This window comes from Gallus gallus, chromosome 2 (assembly GCF_016699485.2).
Source record: "Gallus gallus isolate bGalGal1 chromosome 2, bGalGal1.mat.broiler.GRCg7b, whole genome shotgun sequence".
NCBI classification, from domain to species: domain Eukaryota; kingdom Metazoa; phylum Chordata; class Aves; order Galliformes; family Phasianidae; genus Gallus; species Gallus gallus.
The window spans coordinates 55,991,939-56,017,496 of NC_052533.1; the positions used below are offsets into that span (position 1 = coordinate 55,991,939).

The 25,558-nt window shown below is 44.2% G+C and overlaps 1 protein-coding gene across 10 annotated transcripts in view; it reads right to left on the reverse strand.

Moving 5' to 3' along the window:
• Nucleotides 1-4,282: 4,282 nt before the first annotated feature.
• Nucleotides 4,283-25,558, reverse strand: part of KCNG2 (potassium voltage-gated channel modifier subfamily G member 2) — a 72,135-nt gene continuing 50,859 nt past the window's right edge. For 9 of the 10 annotated variants that reach the window (XM_040675801.2, XM_015275836.4, XM_046918681.1 and 6 more), the window contains one exon: nucleotides 4,283-6,648. In XM_040675801.2, coding sequence (XP_040531735.1) covers nucleotides 5,836-6,648 — 813 coding nt within the window. In that variant the 3' untranslated portion in view covers nucleotides 4,283-5,835. 10 annotated transcript variants of the gene reach the window in all.

Genomic DNA, 25,558 nt, shown 5'->3' on the forward strand with positions numbered 1-25,558 from the left:
AGGTCATGGTACAAGATATGGATTCTGGATTTCTGCCCCAAGCTCTTCATACATTTTGGAGTGAACTTAGCCTCATGATCTTTTTTTAAGTTACCTTCTTCTGTGCCTGTAAAAACAAATTGCTAACAGATAGTAATACTTTATATAGCTTAAAAAAGTACTGTGCAAACTGCACAAGGAGGTGGAAGGTGGGATACAGCTGAGGGACATGCCTCTACATGGGAGATGAGGAAAATGGAGTGCAGTCTCCTGGCCAGCCACTATGTTCCTTGTGGCCAGTGTGTGGCTCCAGGCACTGTGGACTGCCACTGGCTGCTCCAGAGTGGGGAGAGGGTTTGCTGCTGCTGCCTGTGGTGGCTGAAGAGGCTGGAGAACAGGAGTCAGTGAGGAGGGAGGGCTGGGTGCAAGTAAAGGAGGGCTAGGGAGGGGAGGGGAGGGAGACTGATTTTTGTAAAAATAAAGGGCAGGCTGGGGAGTGGAGAGGAGAGAGGTGGGAGAGACTTGGATTATGCAGAAATAAGGGGCTGAAGGGAGACTCCTGTAAGGGAGGGTAAGGGTAGGCAAATCTGTGAAGTGCAAGTAAAGACAGAGGAAAATGAGTTGGTAGAGAATTAAGTGTGAAAACTGCCTGCCCTGTTTCATTGTGTGCAATTTTTCACCCAGATGGTGGTGACACACTGGAACAGGTTGCCCAAGGAGGTTGTGGATGCCCCATCCCTGGAGGCATTCAAGGCCAGGCTGGATGTGGCTCTGGGCAGCCTGGTTGGCTGGTGGTTGGCGACCCTGCACATAGCAGGGGGTTGAAACTAGATGATCATTGTGGTCCTTTTCAACCCAAGCCATTCTATGATTCTGTGATCCTTAACTTAGGCCTAAGTGCCAAGAATGCTTCAAGGGTTGACAGTCTTAGCTTTGTTGGTGGCTTTCAGTAACGGAATTAAAATATACTGGTAAATAACTGTACAGTCTGAATACCTGTGACAACAGCAGTAAGTAAGATAAATTGATAAAATGTGAAGCACACCCAGTAACTGAACAGATATCCGTGCATACAGCCTTGTAGAGCAGCCAGGGCCCAAGCTGCATCTGCATCTGGAAATGTCCGGACGGGAAGCACAGGCTTGTGACTTCCCCATCTCTGTCCTCCTGCTTCTGTGGCCAGTAGAACCACACTGAATTTGTTTACCCGTTGTCTCTTCATCTGCCCCTTCCCTCTTCTGTGCCAATGCCTTGTACTCTCTTAAGGCTGTAGTTAGGAGGAGACAGATGCTGTGAGAGTGATAGGTGTTTTGCCTTTGTAAGTCTACTGTGAGGCTGCCATAAGCTCTGCCTGTTCTGGCCCTGTTGATGTATGACAGTGAGAAATAGTGATTTTTCTCAATTAAGGTTGCAAGGAAGTGGGATTTGCTGTGCACATGTCATTTGAGCAGCAGAAATTGTGCCACTCCAACACTGTCCCTTTACACATTTGTAACTGCATCTTTAGTTCTCAAGCATAAGTCCTTCAAATGACTATTGTTGGCAGCTGTGAGAATTCACAGAATCAGATAATTGTAGGGATTGAAAGGGAATTCTAGAGATCAAGTCCACCCCTTCTGCTAAAGCAGGTTAACTCCAAGAAGTTGCACAGATTGGCATCCAGATGGGTCATGAATATCTCCAAAGAAGGAGACTCCACGGCCTCTCTGGGCAACCTGTTCCAATGCGCCATCACCCTCACTGTGAACAAGTTTTTCTCCATGTTTGTATAGAACTTCCGATGTTCAAGTTTTAGACCATTGCTCCTTGTCCTGTCACTGCATACCACTGAGAAAAGCCTGGCCTCCCGCCTCCCTTTAGATATTTATTAACGTTAATGAGATCCCCCCTCAGTCTTCTCTTCCCCAGTCTGAACAGACCCAGGTTACTCAGCCTTCTCTCAGCAGGGAGATGCTCCATGACCCTAATCATCCTTGTGGCCCTCTGCTGGACTCCTTTTAGGAGATCCCTGTCTTTTTTTGAACAGGGAAGCCCAGAACTGGACAGTGTTCTAAATGTGGCCTCACTAGGACAGAGTAGAGGGGGAGGATCACCTCCCTCAACCTGCTGGCCACGTTCTTCGATGCACCCCAGGATGCTGCTGGCCTTCTTGGCCACAGGGGCACACTGCTGGCTCATGGCCAACTTGTCCACAAGAACACCCAGGTCCTTCTCTGCAGAGCTCCTCTCCAGCAAGTCTTCCCCTAACCAGTACTGATGCATGCAGTTATTTCCTCCCCAGGTGCAAGACTCCACACTTGCCCTTTGTTAAACCTTATCGGGTTCCTCCCTGCCCAGCTCTCCAGCCTGTCCAGGTCGTGCTGAATGGCAGCACAGCCTTCCGGTATGTCAGCCATTCCTCCCAGCTTTGTATCATCAGGAAACTTACTGAGGGCAGACTCTATCCCTTCATTCAGGTAACTGAAAAAGATGCTGAACAAGACCAGACTCAGCATCAGTGTCTGTGGAACACTGCTAGTTACAGGCCTCCAATCAGACTCTGCTGCTGACAGCTCTGAGCTCTGCCAGTCAGCCAGTTCTTAATCTACCTTGCCATCCACTCATCTATCCCACACTTTGGAAGTTTCATAACAAGGATCTTGTGGGAGACTTCAGATACAAAATAAAGCACCTTAGTGTAAGTATACTTTCACATTTTTTATCTCTTGTGACTTTGTATTCTGCATTTCCATTCTTCAGACTCTGCATTTTACCTAGTCCTATTGGCCAGCACGTGTAGCATCTCAGCCTCTGATCTGGGAGCTCAGTGCTCCCATCCTATGGGCCCGGGGGCTTTCTGCTGCCCATGTCCCACCCCACAAGTACCATCGCTAAGCACCGCCCAGCAGAGGCAGCTCTGCTCCCAAGTGCAGAGAGTCTTGGTCCCGTACTACACAGAGGACATTGTTTTTCTTTGATGCAAAAATAATGTGCTACGCCCATCAAGTACTACACTGTGCTTCACAAGAAACATACAGCTACCTACGGGCACTGGCATGCATTCAGACAACAGTGCAGCATTTTGGTAAGAGATAAATGGCCTTCAGTCATTTGTGTGCTGTGTCAAAGGAAAACCTACACAAAGCCAACGATTCTCCAGCTGCTGATCAAAATAGTGAGCATCAGTTATTGTAGCAGCCATGCTGGGGGAACTCACTGTCCTCTGGTTACCTTTTATGCCTAGCAATGTTGTGCATCAGAACTTTATATAGATTCCGAAAATAATTTGTTTAAATGGCTCCTGGTTTATATTTGTTTCCTCATCTGTCATCTCAATGGATAAAATGAAACTTTATTAAAAGCCAGGCCTGACTAACAGACGTAATGAGTGGGTTTTGTCACTTTAATAAAACTCTTTGCATGCTGGAATTAATTATATGCCGTTTAAAATTACAAAGAACTCACTATTGTAGGACTGTATCAACTTAATGGAGCACAGCAATAATACGATGTGTCATCTCCTTCCACAAAGCTGCTGAGATGCAGTTAGGTGTCTCAGTGCAGTTTGTTCATGCTGTGGGCCCAAAAAAGGCATTAATTAATGGTTATCTGTTAGCACTGCCTGCGTGAAACTCTTCATTCTTCAAGGATATCTGCTCTAAGATGGCTCTTCTAAGACTAAGATAATGCCGCTGTTGATTCATGGTCCTCACCACCCCAAGGAGATGCATTCTGCACCCTGCAGAGGGCTGCTTGATCACTGCATTCATGTCAGACGTGTAGCTCTGAACAGCATGCGATGTGCATGGAATATAAAATGCCATGAAATGCTTTCAGATGTGTGTTTGCCTGTTGAATCCATCAGGACCTACCTGAAGATGGAGCATACAAATGCTCTCTCCATCACCATGCCATGCCATGCCCACGCATGCTCTTCACTTTGCTGGTGTGCACTTAGCCAGCCACAGTGCTGTGCCAAACCTTAATAAGCCTTAATGCAAGAAATTCCTGTGTCAGGATTAAAAAAAAAAAAAAAATTAAAATCTGCAGTGAGTCACAGCAACGTAATTGCTGATATTGATTTGCCAGGAGTCTGAGTCAGCCCCGGCAGCATCCCGCATCCCCTGGCCCTTCTGCTGGCACAAGCAGATGAGTTCCCTGTGGCCGGGTCACGGACGGCAGGCAGAGCCCTGTGCAGGCAGCCGTGTTTGGTTTGTTGGAGGGGACTGGGACTGAACGCTGGGATGCACGCCTTTACATCAGCACAGAGAAATACCACCTCCCATGTCATCACCTGAATCGTAAGCACTACCAGATGCACTTGTTCGGCAACAAAGGTTCCAATTTTTATTAAAATAAAGTGTCACACTTATTTTCCCTTGCTCCATTCCTGTAAGGAACAGCTCAATACAGAAGTCTGCTAGTGTAGGATAGGTGTTATAATATAAGCTGATAAAACCCAACAAATCCCACCTATAATACAGCTGCTCTTGCTCCCTTCCTGGCAAGAGGCAAACAGGAAGGTGACACCATGGTTGGTCCTACAGCTCTGCTAATACTAACAGAGGTGTAGGCACAGGAGGCAACTGTGCTCCATCTCCTACTCCCTGAAAGTAGGAGTCCTTTGAGATGCATGCAGTGTGCTGCCATACACAGGCCAGCTGCACAGCTCCTCTGAGCGTGAAACTGCACAATGGAGTACTGCAGAACTCACGGGAATGGCATCAATAAGCAAACGTGGATACCACCATATGATCCGTCTTTCCAGTGACTGCATTTTTATGCAAAATTGAGAGGAACAGCCAGAATAATAATTCTGATTTTTAGACGAGAGGAATGTCTTTTTCTTAGTAGGAGAAAAGAACAACTAATGCAGGTCTCAGCTGTTGCGCTGCAGCTCGGGCCAGAGCCCACTGAAGGAGTTATGCTGACTTCTTGCATCCTGGACCACCTGTTTGGACACGGCTGCAATCCCTGACAGCACCGCCAGGGCAGATCATGCAGAGCTGGAAGCCACTGCTGACTTAGTGCTGCCCTCCCCTTCTTGGGCTGCATATATTTGAGGCTTATTCATCCGTTAAATATGTTTTTGAGATGGAAACAATTAAAAGAAGGTGGAGAGATGTGATTACTAAAGGTATTTGTTATATTCTACAGTGAGCAAAGAAAAAGAACCCAATAATTTAACATTCAGTACCATAGTCAGGAAGATTGTCTATGTATATTTCTGTCATGGGGCTAAGACACAAAGCTTACTGTGGTAAATACGCATATTTACTAAATAATGCATACTGAGCAACAGCACTAGTTGGAGCTGGCGGCTGGCAGCCCAGACCATTGTGCAGATTTCTAAGACAGAGCAAACCAAGCCCCTTGGAAAGCTTTCTTCTGTCATTCTTCTGGGATTCTTCTGTCCTTCTCATCTACTCATCGTTTTGGTTGTCTCAGGTTTGCGTTCCTTGCGTTCCTTGGCAGGGCTGCTGGAACAGACTTTCAGGGTGTGGGGTGCACGGGAGGAGCGTCACAGGCAGTGGTGAAGCTGGGAGGACATGGCACGCTCACTGCCCCAGCAGCAGCACCCGGCCACACTGTGCTTCCTTACGGCCTCCTGGCTGGCTGCTCCCAGGGGCTCACAAAAACAGGTGCTCAGGAGAAAAGAGCTGCCCTACAGTTAGCAATGGAGCGAAGCTGTACTTGGTAGAGTTTCTAGGGACACTCTTCAGTGAGCCCTTAAGATCGAAAGTTGCTCTTAAAGGACAATCTCGTGTGTGTCTGTCCCTAATATATGCAGTTTGGGGGGTTCTTCTTGCAGATCAATCCTTCCCCTCATGTCCACTGCTTCTTGTGCTGCCAACTCACTGCTTTAGCTATGGAGAGTCAACAACTTCTCTTGGCTTCCTGGTCCAGCTCTGGCCGGCCATCCTCCCTGGCAGCATCTGGAGGGGATGCAGCAGTGATCCACTGGGAACTGCCACCACCTGCGAGTTTCGTGCTTTCTTCCAGCTGGTGCATTTGCCTGCTTGCTGCTCGCTGCTGCTGCTCTTTTAGCTCACTGTAGGAACGGGAAAAGGTATGGAAGATGGAAGTGACTGGGAAGGCCATCAATAAAATTCCGCTCAAGATACTGCTCAGGGCTACCACCTGTCCAGGGATGCTACGAGGCACCATGTCCCCATAGCCAACGGTGGTCATGGAGATCACAGCCCACCAATAGCTGGTAGGGATGCTTGTGAATTCTTGCTTGGCTCCCAGTTCACTCTCAGCCAAATACACCAGCGGTGAGAAGAGGGCCATGGCAACGCAAAGGAAGAGCAGGAGGAGCCCAAACTCTCTGGTGCAGCGGCGCACAGTGAGCCCCAGAGTCTGCAGCCCCAGCGAGTGCCTCGCCAGTCTCATCACATACAAGATGCGCAGGGCCCGCAGGAAGCGCAGCACCAGGCCCACTCGTTCCAGGTACTTGTTCCCTGCTCCCCCACCAGGCTTGCTGCTGTTTTTTGTGGAGGCCATATCCACAATGAGAGAGATATAGAAAGGCAAGATGGCCAGGATGTCGATGATGTTGAGCGGGGTTTTCAGGAAAGCACACTTGTTCTCTGCCTGGATGGACCGCAGGAGAAACTCAAATGAAAACCAAGCCACGCACACTGTCTCCAGCACAAAGATGTCGTAGCATTTCTGTGAACATTCACCCTGGGGGGAAAAGGAGCAGGAAAAACAAAATAGAAAAAAATTTAGTTATAGAACAAACCAAAGAAACAGAGCTGTAGTTCTTAAAAGTACCAATACCATGTTACAGTGATACAAATTGCTAGCTGCTAAGCTATAATCATCTCTACTAAGAGCAGCTGGAATTGATAACTGAAAAACAGAGCAACTAGCCATGACCTTGGCTGCAGGACAGGTTAATGATGTTCTGGAGGCTGCCATGAATTTGGTGTTATGTTATCAGCTGTCAGCCAGACAGCCCCCTGCTGAAAGGCTGGTGGCTCACACTTCATTTCCAAGTTTTTTAACGCCTTTTAGAAATGATTAGTACACAATTGAAAGATTTTGATAAAATGAAGATTCCACCTTTCCTTATCAATAAATTGCATATAAAGGGCTCATAAATACCTACAGATTTTATGTTGTGGTGCTCGCAGAATATAGAATGTTTTTGAAATGACAGTGAGCAATTATTAACCCACTAGCCCGAAAGTAAAAAGCTTATATGAAGTACTGACAAATGTAGGTGTTACTCAAAGAAAAAGAAGAGGGACTTGACAGACCATTTCTAATTATGAAATCTGTAACAAATAATAACCACAGAATCATAAAAGCATTTAAGTTGGAAAAGACTTCTCAGGTCATCCAGTCCAACTGTTAACCTACCACTACACCACATCCTCAGCACCACATCTACACATCTTTTCAATACCTCCAGAGATGGCGACTCAGCCACTCCCCCGGGCAACCTGTTCCAAAGCTTCACAACCCTTTTGTTGAAGAATTTTTTTCCTAATATCCAAACTAAATCTCCTCTGGTGCAACTTCAGGTCATTCCCTCCTGTGTTGTTGTCTCTTGTTGCTTGGGAGAAAAGACCAACCTCTGACTTGCTACCACCTCCTTTAAGGTAATTGCAGAGAGCAATAAGGCTCCCCTGAGCCTTTTTTTCCCTAGGGTAGATAACCCCAATCCCCACAGCTGCTCCTCATTAAGATATGTTCTCTACAGCCTTCTTTGGATCAAGATGACCTCTTCAAGCTTTATGAGGTAGAAAAGGGTTAGAATAAAAGTGCCACAAGCTAGGTTAGTGGAAAATAAACAGAACCCCAGTTCTTTTGTTACAAAGCCTCAAAGCAAGCTAGCCTTGGAGCATGTGATCAGTGATGAACAATAATGGTGATGATGACTGTTCTTTGGTTGTGAATTCAACAACAGAAATACTGTGGTAATTCTTCGCTACTTTGCTGCTAGTAACTCCCACTGAATAATAATCAGCTCCTCTAAATATATTTGTATGTGGACAATTATAGGGCTGGTACCATTTTCTCTGTAAATGCTCACATAAAAGTGTTAATGTGCTGGTGGCTTTGAGAGGAAGGGAAGTGTGTATTTATCTAAGGGATGTGTGTATTTATTTGGTGAACTAATTTGACTTGGAACAGTTCATGAAAACTCTTGTAAGCCTTTAGGAGCTCATCCACGGTAGTGGGTATGTAACTCCCAGTGAACGCAGTGGGTATCAGATACAAATGTAAAACCTCATTCTGCTTGCCTATGCTAAATTACAGCAAAGAAATCTTATAGAAGAGCAGTTAGGCTGCGTCAAGCTGTTCTCCAGTTCACTACCAGACAATCTGAGAATCTAGCAGAACTACAAACAGTTCTGCCCACACACTAGCCACAGGTGTCTTCTTGCTACACAGAGCTGAGGAAACTTTTACTGCACAGCAACAGATCCTAATTTCATCACCCCTTAAGTGTTTATACACTGTTTTATCCTTGTTGTGAAACACAACAGCAAAGGAGTGATGGGACTTTCCTCACTAGCTACAGCATTTCCCCAAATGTGGGGGTGTGACTGGATGCAAGTTTCCAGGGCTGTCAGCAGAAAGAGTAGTGTCATCACGAAGACGTAACAGACTTATTACCCCAAGACATAACCCAAAATGTTGAGGTGCTATTCTCCAAGAAAATGAATAAAGAGATGTCAGTGTGAAAGGGAATCTTCAGAGCCTGAATTTATGGTCCTTGTAGTAAACACTATAAAAGATTTACAAGCTAGAGGGAAGGGATGCCATCCAGAGGGACCTGGACAGGCTTAAGAGATGGGCCCATGCCAACCTCATGAAGTTCAACAAGGACAAGCACAAGGTCCTGCACCTGGATTTTGGCAATCCGGCAAACACAGACACAGGTTGGGTGGAGAATGGCTTGAGAGCACCTCTGAGAAGAAGGATTTGGGGGTGTCGGTTGACATCTCAACATAAGCCAGCAACGTGCTGTTGCAGTCCAGAAGGCCTATCGTATCCTGGGATGCATCAAGAGAAGCGTGACCAGCAGGTCGAGGGAGCTGATTCTGCCCCTCTGCTCTGCTCTCATGAGATCTTGTGGTAGCAAGGGTAATGGGAGGATGGTTGGACTAGATGATCTTGTAGGTCCTTTCCAACCTTGTGCTTCTATGACTCTGGAGTACTGTGTCCAGTTCTGGGATCCCCAACACAAGAAGGATGTGGAAGGATTGTTGGAGTGGGTCTAGAGGAGGACCACAAAGATTATCAGAGGGCTGGAGTGCCTCCCCTACAGGGTCAGGCTGAGAGAGTTGGGGCTCCTCAACCTGGACAAGAGAAAACTCCACAGGCCCTTATAGCAGCCTTCCAGTACCTGAAGGTGGCCTACAGGAAAGCTGGAGAGAGACTTTTTATGAGGGCATGTAGTGACAGGACAAGGGGAAATGGCTTTAAACTGGAAGAGGGTAGATTTAGACTAGATATTAGGAAGGAATTCTTTACTGTGAAGGTGGTGAGACACTGGAACAGGTTGCACAGAGGGGTTGTGGATCCTCCCTCCCTGGAGGCATTCAAGGCCAGGCTGTATGGAGCTTTGTGCAACATGGTCTAGAGGCAGGTGTCTCTGCCTATAGCAGGCGGTTAGAACTAAGTGAGCTTAAAGGTCCCTTCCAAGCCAAACCATTCTATGAATCTATGACTGTAGGGCTTTTTTAATTCCACTTTCTATTAGCATGATACACATCCCATTGTTTCCCAGGGGGTCATGCTGATATGGAGAGAAAATCTTGTTTTACTAGAGTAGCAGCTCAGAGTCTTTAAGTTCTTCTCTAATTTATTGGATGCAATGACTAGAATTTATATCTGCCTCACTGAAAAAATCAAGAATCATAGAATTATGATTAGATCTAGATCTAGCATAGAGATCTAGCTGATGGTCTTGATTCTGACATGCGCTGCATATAGTTTTCTTGCCATTCAATGATTGAGGTCAGTGAAGCCTATGTATAATTTAGGCATGGAATAGACCTACAAAGATGCTAAGAAGTTTAACTGTTATTTTGGCATCTAACTGGCCCCCACGGTCTCCACTTTTAGCGCAGAAGGAAAGGTAACCCTCCAAAGTCCTGTGTATGAGCTTTGGTGGGGGAGCAAATGGGTGAAAATTGTCCCTCATTAATGGAATACCAGTGGAGACATCTTCCATAAGACTCGACCTGCCCTACTACATTGTGACATGTTTATCCTGTGTAGGTTCACAAACCTACAACTTTGTTATTTATATCTCCACTCCTCCTGTAGAACTACATCACAAACACAAGCACAGGAGCGGCCTGGCAAGCTTCGTCAGCGGAGCACGAAAGGCTTGGCTGCATCTGAGGTTTGGATCATCCAGTACAGTAGAACCAAACCAGCATCTTCACTCATCACTGCAATAAAGAGCTGCAACATGCTCTATCCAGAGCTAATGGTGGCCTCTGGCTTTTTTCCACTCTCCCCACTTTCTGCAGCTGGCAGCAAACATTATGGATGCTGCGATGTTTACTTTCAGCAGAGCGGAGTGATACTGCTCTGCCACAGAGTTCATTTTAATTGATGAAACAATCACCTCTTTTAGCTAATGCGTAATTATCTCTAGTGAAGTGCTGCTCTTCCTCAATATCATTATTAACCTATTGCAATCTCAGCAGGGCAGGCTCTGTCCAGTAGCTGTCCTGAGAATAAGAGGGTCTCTGCACATCTTAGAAAGCAGACCCGTGTGTCAGTTCACTTGCCAGAGGCCTTTTTTTAAGATTAAATGTCTTCTCCTTCCCTGGACTGTGCTTCAATTGCATCTAGGTATGACTTGAACCAATCCTCACATGAAATCACAAACACTAACAGCAAAAATGCCTTTTGTGCTCTACTACTTTTGCCTGCAGCTGCTCTTGCCTGCATTTTTTTTTCTCTTTGATTATGCCATTGAAAAAAAAGCAATTTTCCTTTCCAGAACTTTTAACTATGTATTCAGGAGTCCGGTCAGATGCTGCCACCCTGCTTGGGTTTTTTGAGTTCTTTTCCCACTCAATAAAATAAAATCAAAAAGCAAAGAAACATACATACAGATGGGAAGAACAGAAACCAATAATTAATTAGTGATCGGAACACAGAAAAAACGACTCTCAAGAGAACTGGGTAGTGTTCTAGATTTGTCCAAAACAAATCTGTCAAAACTGCATGTTCTCAAAAAATTGTCAAGTTTTATCATGGCCATAAACATGCATAGTAACCACAACATACTGCTTTTTGCTTTTTCTAGGTGAAATAGCTTGCTCTCATTCTAACTAAGCAGATTTCTTTATCTTGTCATCTGAAATATTTTTATTCATTTTATATATATATATAAAAGTGTATATAAGTTTATATACACTTTCATATCTCGCTTCATAAAAATGAGCCACAGAAAAAAATTATTATGGTTTTTGTACATTTCTTTTTGCCTTTTAGACGTCTGAACAAAAAAAAAAAAAACAATGAATGGCAAGCACAAAAGACACTGCCATTACGCCTTCCTAGTACTAAAAGACTTAACCATTTTTTAAACATGTGTACTATCGTGTAATTAAATGAACTGTGTTCTAGGTTTTTGATTACAAAAAGCAGTGGTATAGTAAAAACATATCTGCAGTTGCACAGGATTTTGGAACCATATGCTAACGTCAATTCAGGACACACACACAAAAAAAGAAAGAAGGTCTTAGTGAGTAATTCTGTGCAGTTAAATTAAAGTGCCTCTTTCACAAGGATTTACAGAAATTTGCTGTCAAAAAGCCAACCACAGTCTTTCTTCTGGGGACACATTCTCTTTGCCAAAGGAACTACTGAGAAAATTACAAAAAGAAAAGCTGGTGTCACCAGAGTTCAAATCCAGCTGTACTCATTGCTCTGCGTGGTACTCGTTGCGGCCTCCTTTCAGAAGTGTTTTGGTTTGGATGCCGGGTCCCTTTCACTAGCACGCCCCTGGACTGTGCCTATGAACAATTCTGGACTTTGTGAAGTGACTTCTTGATCCCTGCTTCGTCCTCTGGTCTCTCCTGAGAACAAATGCTGACTTTTCTCTAGAATGTCCCAGGCTGTGACACCATCTTTCCCTCTCTGATATGAAGAGACGTCAAATGTCAGACGACCTCTCTTCATCTCGATTCTTGTGTAGTTTTGCACACATTTTTGTAGGGTCAGCAGCTCCAAAGTACTTTCATGGATGAAGTTTCAGTCCCACTCTCTTTGCCCCTTACAGAGAGGGATTTATCTCCCTGTAAAATGTATATATTAAGAAAAAATCCCAGAACCGTGAGAAGAATTGCATCCTTACATAAGCTTTAAAATAATGGCATTTCTGAAAGGTTATTTTGATTCTCTTCTTCTTGCCTTTTGGGTCATGTTTTTAAATGCTGCTCTGTGCATGCCAGATCAAACTGTTATTTAATAGAAACATGGAGCTTGAAGTTCTGATGTAACCAAGGTCTCAGCATGGGAGGGCAGCTTCACAGAGACCTCCTGAGAAAGGCCCTTGTACAGAACGTGCCCTGTAGCCTGGCTGTGGTGTCACAAAGAGAGAGGCAGCCCCCAGCCCAGCCCCTTATGGTGTTCCTGCCAGATGTGGGGGTGAGGCCGAAGTGTTTGTTTCACTGAATGCCTGCAGACAGAGGATGGATGCCCCTTTCCTCCCCATTCTCTCCCCAACACACTTCCAGTTATGCAGCAGTCCAACAGCTGGGGTGGTTGCCTGGCAGGTAAGCAAGCCAGCTCTGCTCTGAAGCAGGCAGCGTGGAAACAGGCTATGGGCTTTGCCACAACCTGGCACTACCTCGCTGGGTCAGGGTCCTCTCCTGTCCCAAGAATTATTCTGAAATGAAGACTCCTTTCCTGAGAAATGTTCCAGCAAAATCAACATTACCAGCTGCACACACAAGAAGAAAACCCAAAGATTCCACTCACACTGGCATTTTCTGATGAGGAAAAAAAAAAAAAAAATCCTGATGGAAAGTGACTTTCTGATTGAACTCTCCAGCCAATTTTCACAGTAAGGACGAGTGCCTGACTCTCACTATGTGGTCTGCTGACAGAGCGCTGGAACGGTGCAGGCCCTGCCCTAAGGCACTGGCATGCTTCTCTATCCTGCTGACCAGCTGCAGACTCTGCTGTTGTCATTTGGTACACTGGCCATTAAAGCTGGGGTCAGTCTGAACTTGCAGCTCGCCCGCTGTGAGCAGTTCTTGTACTCCTAGGCTCAGATGATTCAGCTGCTGCACAGTCTGTCCTCAAAGTTCTCTGGCTGTGAAGTCAAAGTAACGGTTTCTGTTTGTGATGTCACCAAGGGGCCACGGAAGAGCCCTCTGCTTCTTGCTGTGGACACTTTGATCTGCAACCAAAGCTTAGTTTGTGCTTCATCCAGCTACTAGAAAAGGTAATGAAAGCACTGTCTTTATGGGGGAGGGTTGTCAAGAACAGCTTTTAGTGGTATCACTGATATGAGATAGCTCTTGTACAACTGTTCCCATATAGCATTATGGACGAGTAAGGAGGAGATGGGCAGGACCTACACTGACTTCAGACTTTTCTCTCTGTATTTCTTTTGACCCCGATACAATACAGCCCCAAATCACTACTTTTCAAAACCTTTCAGCCTGTAAACTTCTGTTTTGCTGGTGAAGCTCCAAATAAACATGGAACACCAACAGGAATAAGGGAGATGACCAAAGACATGTTAACTGCCAGAAAGTACTCACTTCAGAGTGTGCCAAAACCCAAAGCCAGTCAAATCACTTTGTAAAATGGCATGCCATGTTATTCAGCTGCAGTCTGAATCTAAGGGCTTCCTGAGATATTCCTACCTCTGCATGCCTCACATCAATGTCTCAAATCACTCCTCTTACATGCAACTATTCAGCCAAATGGCTGCGTCAAAAGAAAGCTCAGAAAAGGGTCTGAGGGTGAATGGGAGGGAAGAGAACACCATGTGCACGAGTTTATCCCTGTATGGTGGTAGTCTGTGACCACCCTTGCAGACTGAACAGGCTAAAAATAAACAGACAAACACTGGTGGCCTTCACGATCCAGGAGACTGCACAGGCCCAAGAAGTGAACCAGCTCCTAGAGGTACTGTGTTCAATCCATAAGCAGCCTGCTGCTTTGGGCCGTGGAGGTGCCTCAGCTTTCATGCTTCATCTTAACAGTATTTAATGAGCATAAACCAAAACACAGGAAGTTTCATACTAATGCAAGGAAGAACTTCTTCACTGTCGGAGTGACAGAGCCCCGGAACAGGCTGCCCGGAGAGGTCTGGAGTCACCTTCTCTGGAGATATTCAAGACCTGTCTGGACAGCCTCCTGTGAGACCTACTGTAGGGAACCTGCTTTAGCAGGGGGATGGACTTGTTCATCTTTAGCAGTCCCTTCCAAACCCTGTGATTCTGTGATCACAGCTCTAAACTGCACGACCAAAGTTAGTGCTGGAGGTTTCCAAGTAATAAATGTTAAGCCAAGAGACCCATTTAACCTTTTTCCCTGCAAATCCTGTAGTCCTCTTAACACAGATTGGGCACATATATCTGAATATCAGAGGGAGATGAATTGCTGGGAAGAATGGAAAGCAGGCAACTAGTAGTGCAGGTGCACAAAATGTCCATCAATATGTTCTTCTCAACCAGCTTTTCTCACACCTGCACCCATCCACTTCTCAAAAAAGCAACAATGTTTGTTGGAGGGAAATGTGTTATCTGGCTGTGCTTTATGGGAAGCAATCAAAAACTAAGAAATGCAAAGAATACGCAACATGTGAAGAATTAAAGAGACCATAAATACCCATGAACACCATCAAATTCCCAGCTCTTCAGATGCCTATCAGTAGCAGAACAGTACCACAGAGAGAGAGGCTGGAGAAGACATTAAAGATCTTGAGAACTCCTCAGACTCTGTGGCTATGGCTGGGAGCAACCTGTGGTTACGGTTTGTGCTCTGGCAGCCAGCTGATGCTATCTATCTCCTGGCCTGATCACACTGCACAGAAGGATGGAGGGGTTATGCTAGAACGTAGGGAGGAGCAATGCACTCTGGGCAACATTTTCCTTGAGGATACTTCTTAAGGCTCTGATGCATTCTCACTGCCTAGTGACCTCCTCATGGGATAGTATTCCCTCACTTTGTATTCCTTTGGTTTTCTACTGTTTGTAATTTGCTTCACTATAATGAATACCCACAGCTTCCCACAATTGTCAGTCTTTGCCCTTGACACAAGTCTTGACACTAAGTACTTGCTTAGCAAATAAACACACATACACAAAACAACTGATATCTTTATGTGGAGCTCACTGAGTCCCAACATAAGCAAAGAATTTTGTCCAAAAACCACTCACATTCCAGAAGGATGATGTCTTAAGAACAGACAGATGCATTTGAGTTGTCTGCCATCATAAAATGAACGCAGAGAAGAGGCATGGTTTCTATCTACATACACCAAGGGTATGAAGAGACGCACTGTTTAATGGTGTGGTCAAATGTTCTTTTTCAGATTTATGTGGACTAGCTGAAAGTGCCATCTTCATCTGCTACCTGGTTGTTTATAGTCCTCAGCTCAGATCACAGAATGGCATTTAATCCTTTTCATTCTTCCACTGCTTAATTGCTTAATCTTTAATTGCTTAATCCTTCATTATCATTCCTAAGTACCCTTCAGCACAAAATCAAACAGGATAGCTCAAGCTTCCCATGCTGGCTGGTTATGCTACAACAGCCAATGTTATTCAAGACTCACTGCATGGGCAATGCTACCATGAAAGTAATGGCAACCAGCAGGTGAGGTAGGAGCTGGGATGAGAGGGACTGCTCAGTCCACAGGAGCTGCCTGCAGAGAGAACTCATTCAGAAGCCTGTACACAGTACAGAGCCCTGAGCAACCTGCTCTGGGTGTCCCTGCTTGAGCAGAGGTTTGGAAAGGATGGCCTCCAGAAGTCCCTTCCAACTTCAACTATTCTGTGTTTCTGAATTATTAACCTAAAGGACAGTGTTAGCGGGAGAGGAAATAGCTACGGAATAGCTTTTGGAATCTGGACTGCAGAAAACAAATAAGGTTCCAAAATAGCCCTCCTGCAAGATCAGGAAAGCCCTGAGGCATTTTACGATGAAGCTTCTCCATTTCTGGAAATGTGAGGGGGTAACCCATGACAACAGGGGATTGTGCTCACTTCCACATACATATATTCCTGTAACTTTCAACTAGCAGATGAAATGATGCCCTTTGCTAAAGCTGTTGAAGCTGGGTCTCAGGATCTGATATCCCCATCTTACTTGCCTATACGTGGCTATGTTTAAGATATACGTAAGCAATTAATGGAATCTAGTTACCTACAACCTCTATGTTCAATAACATGTCTATGGTCATAGAATCACTGAATCACAGAAATGTGATTGGGGGTTGGAAGGGTCTTCTGGGGATCATCAAGTCTAATTCCCTTGATAAAGCAGGTTCTCTAGAGTAGGTTGCACAGGAAAGTGGCCAAGCAGGTCTTGAATATCTCCAGAGGAGACATCACAATCTCTCTGGGCAGCCTGTTCCAGTGTTCCATCACTCTCACAGTAAAGAAGTTCTTTCTCATGTTTGTACAGAGGTTCCTGTGTGTGTTTGTGCCCATTTCCCCTTGCCCTGTTGCCAGGCACCACTGGTTCCATCATCTTGATATATGAAATTTAGATATTTTTGAGCGTTGCTAAGATCTCCTCTCAGTCTTTCCTTCTCCAGGCTGAACAGCCACAGGACTCTCAGCCTTTTCTTATAAGAGAGACGCTCCAGGCCCCTAATTATCTTTGTAGCCCTCTACTGGACTATCTCTAGAAGTTCCCTGTCTTTCTTGAACTGAGGAGCCCAGAATTGGATGCAGTACTCCAGATATGGCCTCACCAGAGCAGAAGAGATGGTGAGGATAATCTCCTTTGACATGCAGGCTGTGCTCTTTTTTTAATGCATCCCAGGATACCATTGGCCTTCTTGGCCACATGTGCACACTGTGGGCTCATGATCACCTTACTGCCCACTGGGACACATAGATTCCTCTCTGCAGAGCTCATTTCCAGCAGGTCATCCCCTTACCTGTACTGATACATAAGGTTATTCCTCCCCAGGTGTGGGACTCTACTCTTGTTCTTGTTGAACCTCCAACCATTCCTTTCCACCTAACCTTCCGGCCTGTCCAGGTCTCACTGAATGGCAGCAAAGCCCCTGGGGCTTGGAACTACAATAATCATTTAAAAGTAATTCTATGCAAACCTAAGTAAATGCTTGGTCCTGAGTTTTTATGTGAAGAAGCCCATTTACCTTGCAAATAAACTCATCTCCTGATTTCTGGAGAATCCTAGTTTGCAATTGCTATTCTAGCACTCTGAAAACAAGGCAGACACAGTTCTGCAGCCTTGCTTCAAAAAACTTGAGCAGTGACACTCAGCATTTAGAGCACGTTTGCTTTTCATAAACGTGGCAGGATTGCAATGTTAAGATGGTGGTTATCTCCCATAACTGGCAGCATATATCAAAACACTGCAGAACCAGTGTGGGGCTGAGTACTTGCCAAGGGCACTTAGGTGCAATTTGAACAGTTTCTACAGGAAGTAGCAACATACAGACTCAACACTTTCCTCTGAAAGAAAGAGAGACAGAGCTGCCTTACAGTAGGACTATGAACTCTTTCCCATTGACCTAACATCAGGGAAAAAAACAACACTATTGTCTCTAGCTGTACTCACAAACACGTAAGCAGTGTATGCAACTGTGAGCCTCCTAAGCCTAGCATCATCCTCTTCTTTTTTTCATACCTGCCTCACACACTAAAAAATCTCAGTCCTGTTTTTTGTCCTGGTTTCAGCCAATGTTTTGTTTGTTGCTGAGTGAGGGGAGCACACCCAGGGCTGCCGCCACGATGGTGCGGGGCAGAGGCAGGGTGGAGCCAGGACAGATGCCTGACGTGAACCAGGGGTTGCTCCATAGCACGTGACAGCATATGGAAGGCCATAATGCTGTGGGCAGTTGTCTGGGGAGGGCCACTACTCAGGGGCTGCTGGCCTTGGTTGGTGGTGGTGAGACCTCATGGTGCTGGTGGCTGTCGTGTTGGTGCTGTTAATTGGTCAGCAAGTAATTGCATTGCGGCTATGTATGTTGTTATAACCACATTTCTGTTTTTGTTTTCCTCTTGTGTATTAGTAAATTGTTTTTATCTCAGCCCACGACTTCTATTTTGTTTCCAATTCTCTCCTCCACCCCATGGTGGGGAGTGAACTGAAATGCCTGTGTGGTGATGAGCTGCTGCCAAGTTACATACGCCACATTTTCACTCATAAAAACACATTTTTATAACTTACTAATAGGATTAAAAAGAACAACTGATTCTTTACAGCACTTTGAAGTTTATTTTCCCTCTTCCCTAGCATCCCCCTTCCTTCACCTTCTTTCAATTCGTTTTATAGGCTTTTCTCCTCCTGCCTCCCACTCATTGCTGGTTCTATTTCAGTGATCCACATCAGTTTTACTGCTTTTTGTAACCTGCCACAGAGGCTGGGGGTGCCTGTTTTTTCAACTTGGAGGAAAGGAGGACAGAGTCAGCCTTGCTCTTTTCCTCCTACACTTTCTTTCAAGCCTGTTCTTTTCCCCTCTTTCCCTTTATCTTGCTAATTGAAAGCAAGTGAAGGATTTGCACATCTTGCCTCTGGCTGGATTGGCTCTCCTGCTGGGGAGTGGCTCAGTCACAGCTGGCAATCTGCTCCTGCATTACCCTTGCCCTGAAACTCTACAAGCTGTGTTCATGAATTGGTGAAGTGGATGAATTTTTGCAGGATGGATCTGACTGCTGTGAAAGCCTGCACTCTTCCATATTTCTTTCTTCTGCTCAAGACAATGATAACAGCTTTCTGTAATACTGAAGCACAACATAGAAACTGCATGACTTACTTTAGGATTAGGCTGCACTGTGTGCAGAGGCAGATAACTATGGAGGGGGAAAAAACATCCGTATCTTCTTCCCATGGAAACTGTGTGCAGACTTTTCTGAAAGGTGCTGGAATTTCTGTTCTGCCATTATCTCTGTACGGCGTGCTGAGTTCCAATCACAACTCAGGATGTACTGGAGGGCTGGGACCTTCACACTATTCTCTGTATTTCCTCTTTGTATCCAGGCTTAGCTGGAGCAGAGGGAGAAGGATAATGTAGGTGTGCCTGCATGGGAATGCCAGAGCGGTCAGAGGGCTGGGATTTATCCAAGTGAACACTCCGTTATGGCTGAGGCATTCTGCTTGTGAATGAATCTGCAAGCCAGAGTCTGAAGAGAACGGAGCACTGGGACTAAAGCCCCGACTGCAGTATGCCCCAGCCCCTGCAGCACGTCCTGCGAGTACAGCCAGCGATGGACAAGGCTCCTTTGTCAGGATTTGGCTAGCAGAGGGCCAAACTCATCTCATGGCACCCATTCAATTCAGTTCAGTTTACAGGGCCGAGTCTACAGCCAGGTACTTCTAGCACCTGGCTAATGTGTTGTTTCTACGCTATGTGTAAATTTTGTTTGCAAACACTTTATATTTTCTCCCAAACCACTAACAAAACACCTGAGTAACTCTAGGCCAAAACCAGAGACAGTTGCGTGTCTTTCCACATACACTGGGTGATGATTTTTCATGTTACTTGCCTGCTATTTTAAGATCTAATAGAAATGTGTAAAACATTTAACATTGGAGATAAGTTTTTGAGAAACGCCATTTTTATTGAGGGAGGACATTATGTAGCACTAATTCTAGTATCTTACAGAAGTAAAAGTTCCTACATCAGGAACTATATTTCAGGAAACTTCATAACCTTATAAAAACTGTATTAACTTTAACTAATGAGTATTATTCTGAACAGACTAGAATTAATTACGCTGTTGTTCTCAAAAATGTTGCTGATATCAGCAGTACTGCTGAACTCAGTATTTCATGGTTTATTTGGTACTGATATTGTGCTTACCTTTTTGAAGTTCACCTACCTCAGAGCTTTTTTATAGTCCTTTCTTCAGCCTTTGTTATAAAAGCTACTGCAAAATTTCCCATTTGTATGCCACTCCAATCTTAATTTGTCTTGAATTTTAATGTCCCCATGGACACTATAAAAATTCCTCAATTTCAACAACTTCTGTATTTCATCTCAATCACCACATTTTAAGCAATGAAAATGTAAGTATAATTTTAAATGCTTTAGTTCTATGCACATCAATGAGTTCATTGCCCCGGCCTAGTTATATGAGATCTAGCCAAACATAAATATGGTTGCTTTCTTTCATCTCAAACCTCTGGGATGGATAGTGACATACCCTGGAGTTCTGAGGTGAATATCAAGATGCTATTTTTATTACACATAAATAAAAGATTCCTCTCTTTCAAAACACCAGGACAGTGCTCAGTATTACCATACAGCACAAGTGGTTTTGCGAAAGGCAGTGGAAGAATCAATGGAGAGCAGAATATTTGCTGTACCCTGAGGATATTACAACACAGGCTATACTGAGTTGCTGTATTAATTTTACAAACACAACTGGAGGCTAGGCAACTATTACCATGAAATTGCTCCAAAGACTCCCTGGATGATTTACCTGGAGATTTGGGAGGTACAGATACCTATGGCAGTAGAACCACAGAAATTTAAAAGAAACTAAAAACAAGCACATTTGGCTCAGTGAGCCACACTGCATCAAACACAAACCAGTTAATACCATGGCAGAATTACCAGTGCTTTTACAGATGAGTCTTAGTTGTTTAATTATTTATCACTAATGTCATATTGCAGCATATTTATACAATATTTAAAAGAAAACCTGAGCCTGCTATTTATTCATGAGAAGACATTCTGTAGACAGAAAGAGTTCATTAGTACATCACAAAGTTATTAATGAGTCAATGGGAATTTTATCTTACTCAGCTCCTGCTCCATCCCCAAGCTAACAGTACAAAGAAATGCTGTCTCCATTTTTTTTACTTCTAAGCCTAAAATACTACATAGATTCTCAGGTGGTTCCCAAAGTCTATACAGTAACCTCCTGCACTCCAAATCTTCCAAGGCAGCTCCTTATTCCATAAAAACTTATCTCTTTACCCAGGAGAAGCTATTCCAGACCCTGCTCTGAGACCCTAAATTTGTAAGAACCATGGTATGAACAGATCAGGCTGTAATTTTGCTGTGATGGGGAATTTTGGGCAGAGGGTCCACAGACTGTCTCACTCTGGGCCTCTGTGTAAAGCTGTTCCACAGCATCATGCTCTGCCTGCAGCCTAAAGGAAACTCTCAGGTTTTCCTAACACCCCTGCTACAATAGAGAAAGATTTGGAAGATTTCAGCTTTTTTTTTTTTACTTTTTTTTTTTTTTTTTTTTTAATGTGGCTGTTTCCTATACTTCATCCTGATGAGGCTGCCATGACAAAACAATTAGACATATCTGCTGAAGTTTAAATAGGTTGGATAAAGCAGGAAGGCTTGACATTTTTTCAGGGGAAGGTGCACTGTAGAAATCTTTATTCTAATCTTTTTTCCTCCATGAGAAGCAACCAAGCCAAGCAGAAAGAGAAATGGAGCGAGCTCTCCAAAAGTAGCCATGACTAACTACCAGTTGCTTTGCAGCACTCTGTCCACACAAGCATTATCAGTAATAACTAATCATTCTCTAAATCATTTTCAGTTCACTAGCATCTTAGAGAAGCCTTGCAAAAGGAGAAGGGTTATTTCAGATCAGTGCCGTCAAAGCTGGTGTGCTGTGTGCCACCTGACCAGGTGCCTTCCAGGCAGGTGGAGGCCTGGGTGGAGGAGGGCATAGCAGTGACAACAAGAGTCCTTGTGGCACTGAGCAGTGCTATGCCAAATAGCAATGTTGAGGACTCGCAGCATCAGATGTGTTTCCCTTATGTGCACATACAACAATCGTAAACCTGATTACTAACTAAACGGATACTAAGATACTCTTAGACAAATAGTTGGACTTGGATAATTGGTAAAGATTTAGGTGTAGATTCGTAAAAGAAAGATTATCACACGTTTCTTCTACTTGAGGACTGTGTAATTCAGATGAATTACAGGCAAAGCACAGTTCTCTATAAAAAAGGACATGACCAGTACTTCTTGGTATTTGTAGAGAATACTTTGCCATTAGGATTTGCAGATTCCATGGGAGCCAGCTAAAAGATGCTGACAACTCAAAAAAACCCCACATAACTCAACATTTAAGGTTTAGATTGTACAGTGCCGAGGTCCTTAACTACTTGATTTTAAAGCTAGGTGTGTGACCCACAAAAGCAAAATCCATTTTATCTTTCAAACCTCATTAGTTTCAATTGCTGTCAGTCAAACTTAAGCTGTCTGAAAAGCTATGAGCACAGCAAGTTTCTCTAACCATCAGATAGGAGCTGAGAGAACAAATAACGATGAGTCAGACTTGCACTGCAGAACCTTGCAGCTACTCTTCAGTCTCAGGTAGTAAGGATACCACACACTAAGAAGTGCATCTTGTATGAACTAAGATGGTTTCTTTTATGAAAATAATAATTAAAAAATTCCTTGCTTAGAACCCTAGTTCCCAGGCTAATGTATGAAAATGCATTCATAATCCGAGTACAGACAATACAAAATAAGACATGAAACTACATGAGGTAGATTGTGATGGTATGCTTTCCCTGGCCTCCCCTCTTCCCTCAGCTCCTTTCTTTGACCAGGCCTTGTACACAAGGCCTTGCATGGGAGGACAGTGAGTAACAGTACTGATAACAGCCACCAATCTGTCTCAAACTAAAGGGGGAAGGGGAGGAGGCAGACAGGGACAAAAGAACTGATAGCAGACACTTGGCTCAACAGCTGAGGACCAATCAAGCATGTGCCTAAAAAGCAAACTATGACTATGAGTCAATCATCTAACCTCATTAACAGTAAGAAGCCCAAGAGCCCCTTGTGCTCTCATGCATGGCATTGGGCTGCATGACAAGATCTCCCCTTGAGCCGGTTACACCTGCACAGAGATCCCTTACACTCCTACATCAAGATTCCCTGCTGATACGTATCTTTGGTAAGTGACTAATAGTTTGTCTTAGCCTTTGTTAGCTTTACTAAATCATATCTTAGGTTGATTTTACACACGTAATCCCTCTGACATAAATCATCAACAAAGTCTGTGACTAGGACTGGATCCGGTCGCACCCAGGCTCCTTACCTCTGTGGTTCAAGGAGTTCAGAAAGCAAGGAGGTCTACCCTGAACCTTGTGACTCAATGGGATGGTCTTCTATGAGAGTGTGTCTATGCTGTAATACGTGTATGCAGCCATCTCAAATCTTGTTAAGTCACTGCCTTATTTACAATTAATGTTTGCTAAATCACTATACTGTATCCATACCACAAGGGCTGCTCCAAAAGTAATGCCTCCTATTTTGTTATGTTGGACCATAACGTCACAGGCAGATTTGGTAGGATGGCTGTAGAGGTTGAATCTTCCTGCCAATACTTCATTACATTTTATTGCCGTGCAGAAGATGGCAGCAGAGGGGCAGTCTGACAAAATGGTGTCTGACATGAAAATGAGAATGAAGCAAAGGTGTGTCACTGAATTCCTCCATGTGGTAAAAATGGCATCCACTGACATTCATCTGTGCTTGCTGAACATTTCTGGAAACCAAACAGTGAGGTGGTGCATCTCAGCAGTGGTGACAGTGACAGTGAAAGACAAGCTCTTGCTACAGCTATACAATTATGAGCATGGCATGCAGGCTCTTGTTCATCACTGGTTGAAATGCATAGCTAATGGTGACTATATTTAGAAAGTGTTATGTAGCTGATCATTTGTTCTATCACACAGTATTATTGTGGTTGTTTTATCTATAGAAGCCTTCATAGAAATAAATAAGAGGCATTACCTTTGGAGTGACCTATGTATATTAGTAAATACAGTCTAGCTTCTCTCTTATGAGTGCAGTGTAGTGTAGTTTCCTTCCATGACAAAGATGGAGCATGCAAACATCAAAACGAACTTTTGCTTATTCTGATGACTAAGGCTGCGGGTAAGGGATACTCAAAACCCATAATTTGGCCTTTTTTAAGTAAGTACCATCTGAGCAGAAAACTTAATTTAAGCTTATGAAGGAAAAAAGAGATGAACATCTTAATTTTAGTTAATATACAGCTCTGTAATGCTATGAGTGCTGTGTCCACTAAGTAAGGACATGTGAATGTGAAAGCAAACATGAATCCTAGGAGTCCATAGGAACTTCACTGTCTACGATGTTGTAGAACAGACAAGTCACAAATGTAACCAAGTTATTATGTCTTTTCCTGGACTCAGCTAGTTGTGGCAAATTGTGCAAAGTGAATATAAAATGCAAATTAGCAATGTAGGGGACAAGTACAGGTGCCATAAATATAGCACCAAAGCTCATTGCTTTTGCATTTAAACAGGAGAGCTGTGAAAATGGCATAAAGCATGACCCCCGGGGAAATAAGTTAGTCCAATTCCTTAAGATTCTATTTATAAAAAGTCACCCTCAGTGCCTATATACTATAAATAGTTATTCACAATTCCAGAAGTGAATTTTTTTAAAATGTGTTTTATGTTCACTATGTGGTTATTCCTTTAAGAGCTTATTCCACTAAGAAAAATGTAATTTATAATTTTATTACTTCCATTCATGACAACAAATTATGCAGCACAAACGTGGCTGAATTAGAATTCAGAAGACCTCAGTATCACATGCAGAAAAATAGCTGAATAGTCACAAAACAAAGTGCTAGATCAAGAATTCCACGGAATTGGAAAGCTTCGTTCCAGAGCCTCAAATAGAGTGCAATCAGGACCGAAAGCACCAACAATAACAACTCCTCTCAAATCAACGTTAATAATCACAGAATGGTTAAGGCTGGGAGGGTCCCCTGGGTCTAGCTGGTACAATTCTCCCTGCTTAAGCCGGGTCACACACAGCAGGCTGCCCAGGCCCATGTCCAGGTGGCATCTGACTATCACAAGGAGGAAAGACTCCACCACCTTTCTGGGATGCTTGTACCAGTGCTCAGGCACATGCACAGTGCAGAAGTGCTTCCTGTTGCACAGAGAGAACCTCCTGTGTTCCAGTTTATGCTCACCACCTCTTGTCCTGTCACAAGGCACCACTGAGAAGAGCCTGACTCTGTATTCTTTGCACCTTCCTTTTAGGGTTTTATAGACATTCATAAGACTTCTCTGACCCTTCTCTTCTCTAGGCTCAACAGTCCTAGCTCTTTCACCTTTTCCTCCCAGGACAGAAGCTCCACACCGTTCATCATTTTTATGGCCCTTTGTTGGACTCTCAGTAGCTCCGTGTCTCTCTTTTACTCTCTTGTGGAGCCTAGAGCTGGACATAGTACTCTGGGGGTTGGCATCACCAACACTTAATTAGAAGGGAGAGATCACTTGCCTCAACCTGCTGGCTATTTTTGGGGTAATGAAGCCCAGGATACCATTAGCTTTCCACGCAGAAAAGTCACAGTGATGGCTCATGTTCAACTTGATGTCCACATGGCCCCCTATGTCCTTTTCTGTCAAACTGCTTTCCAGC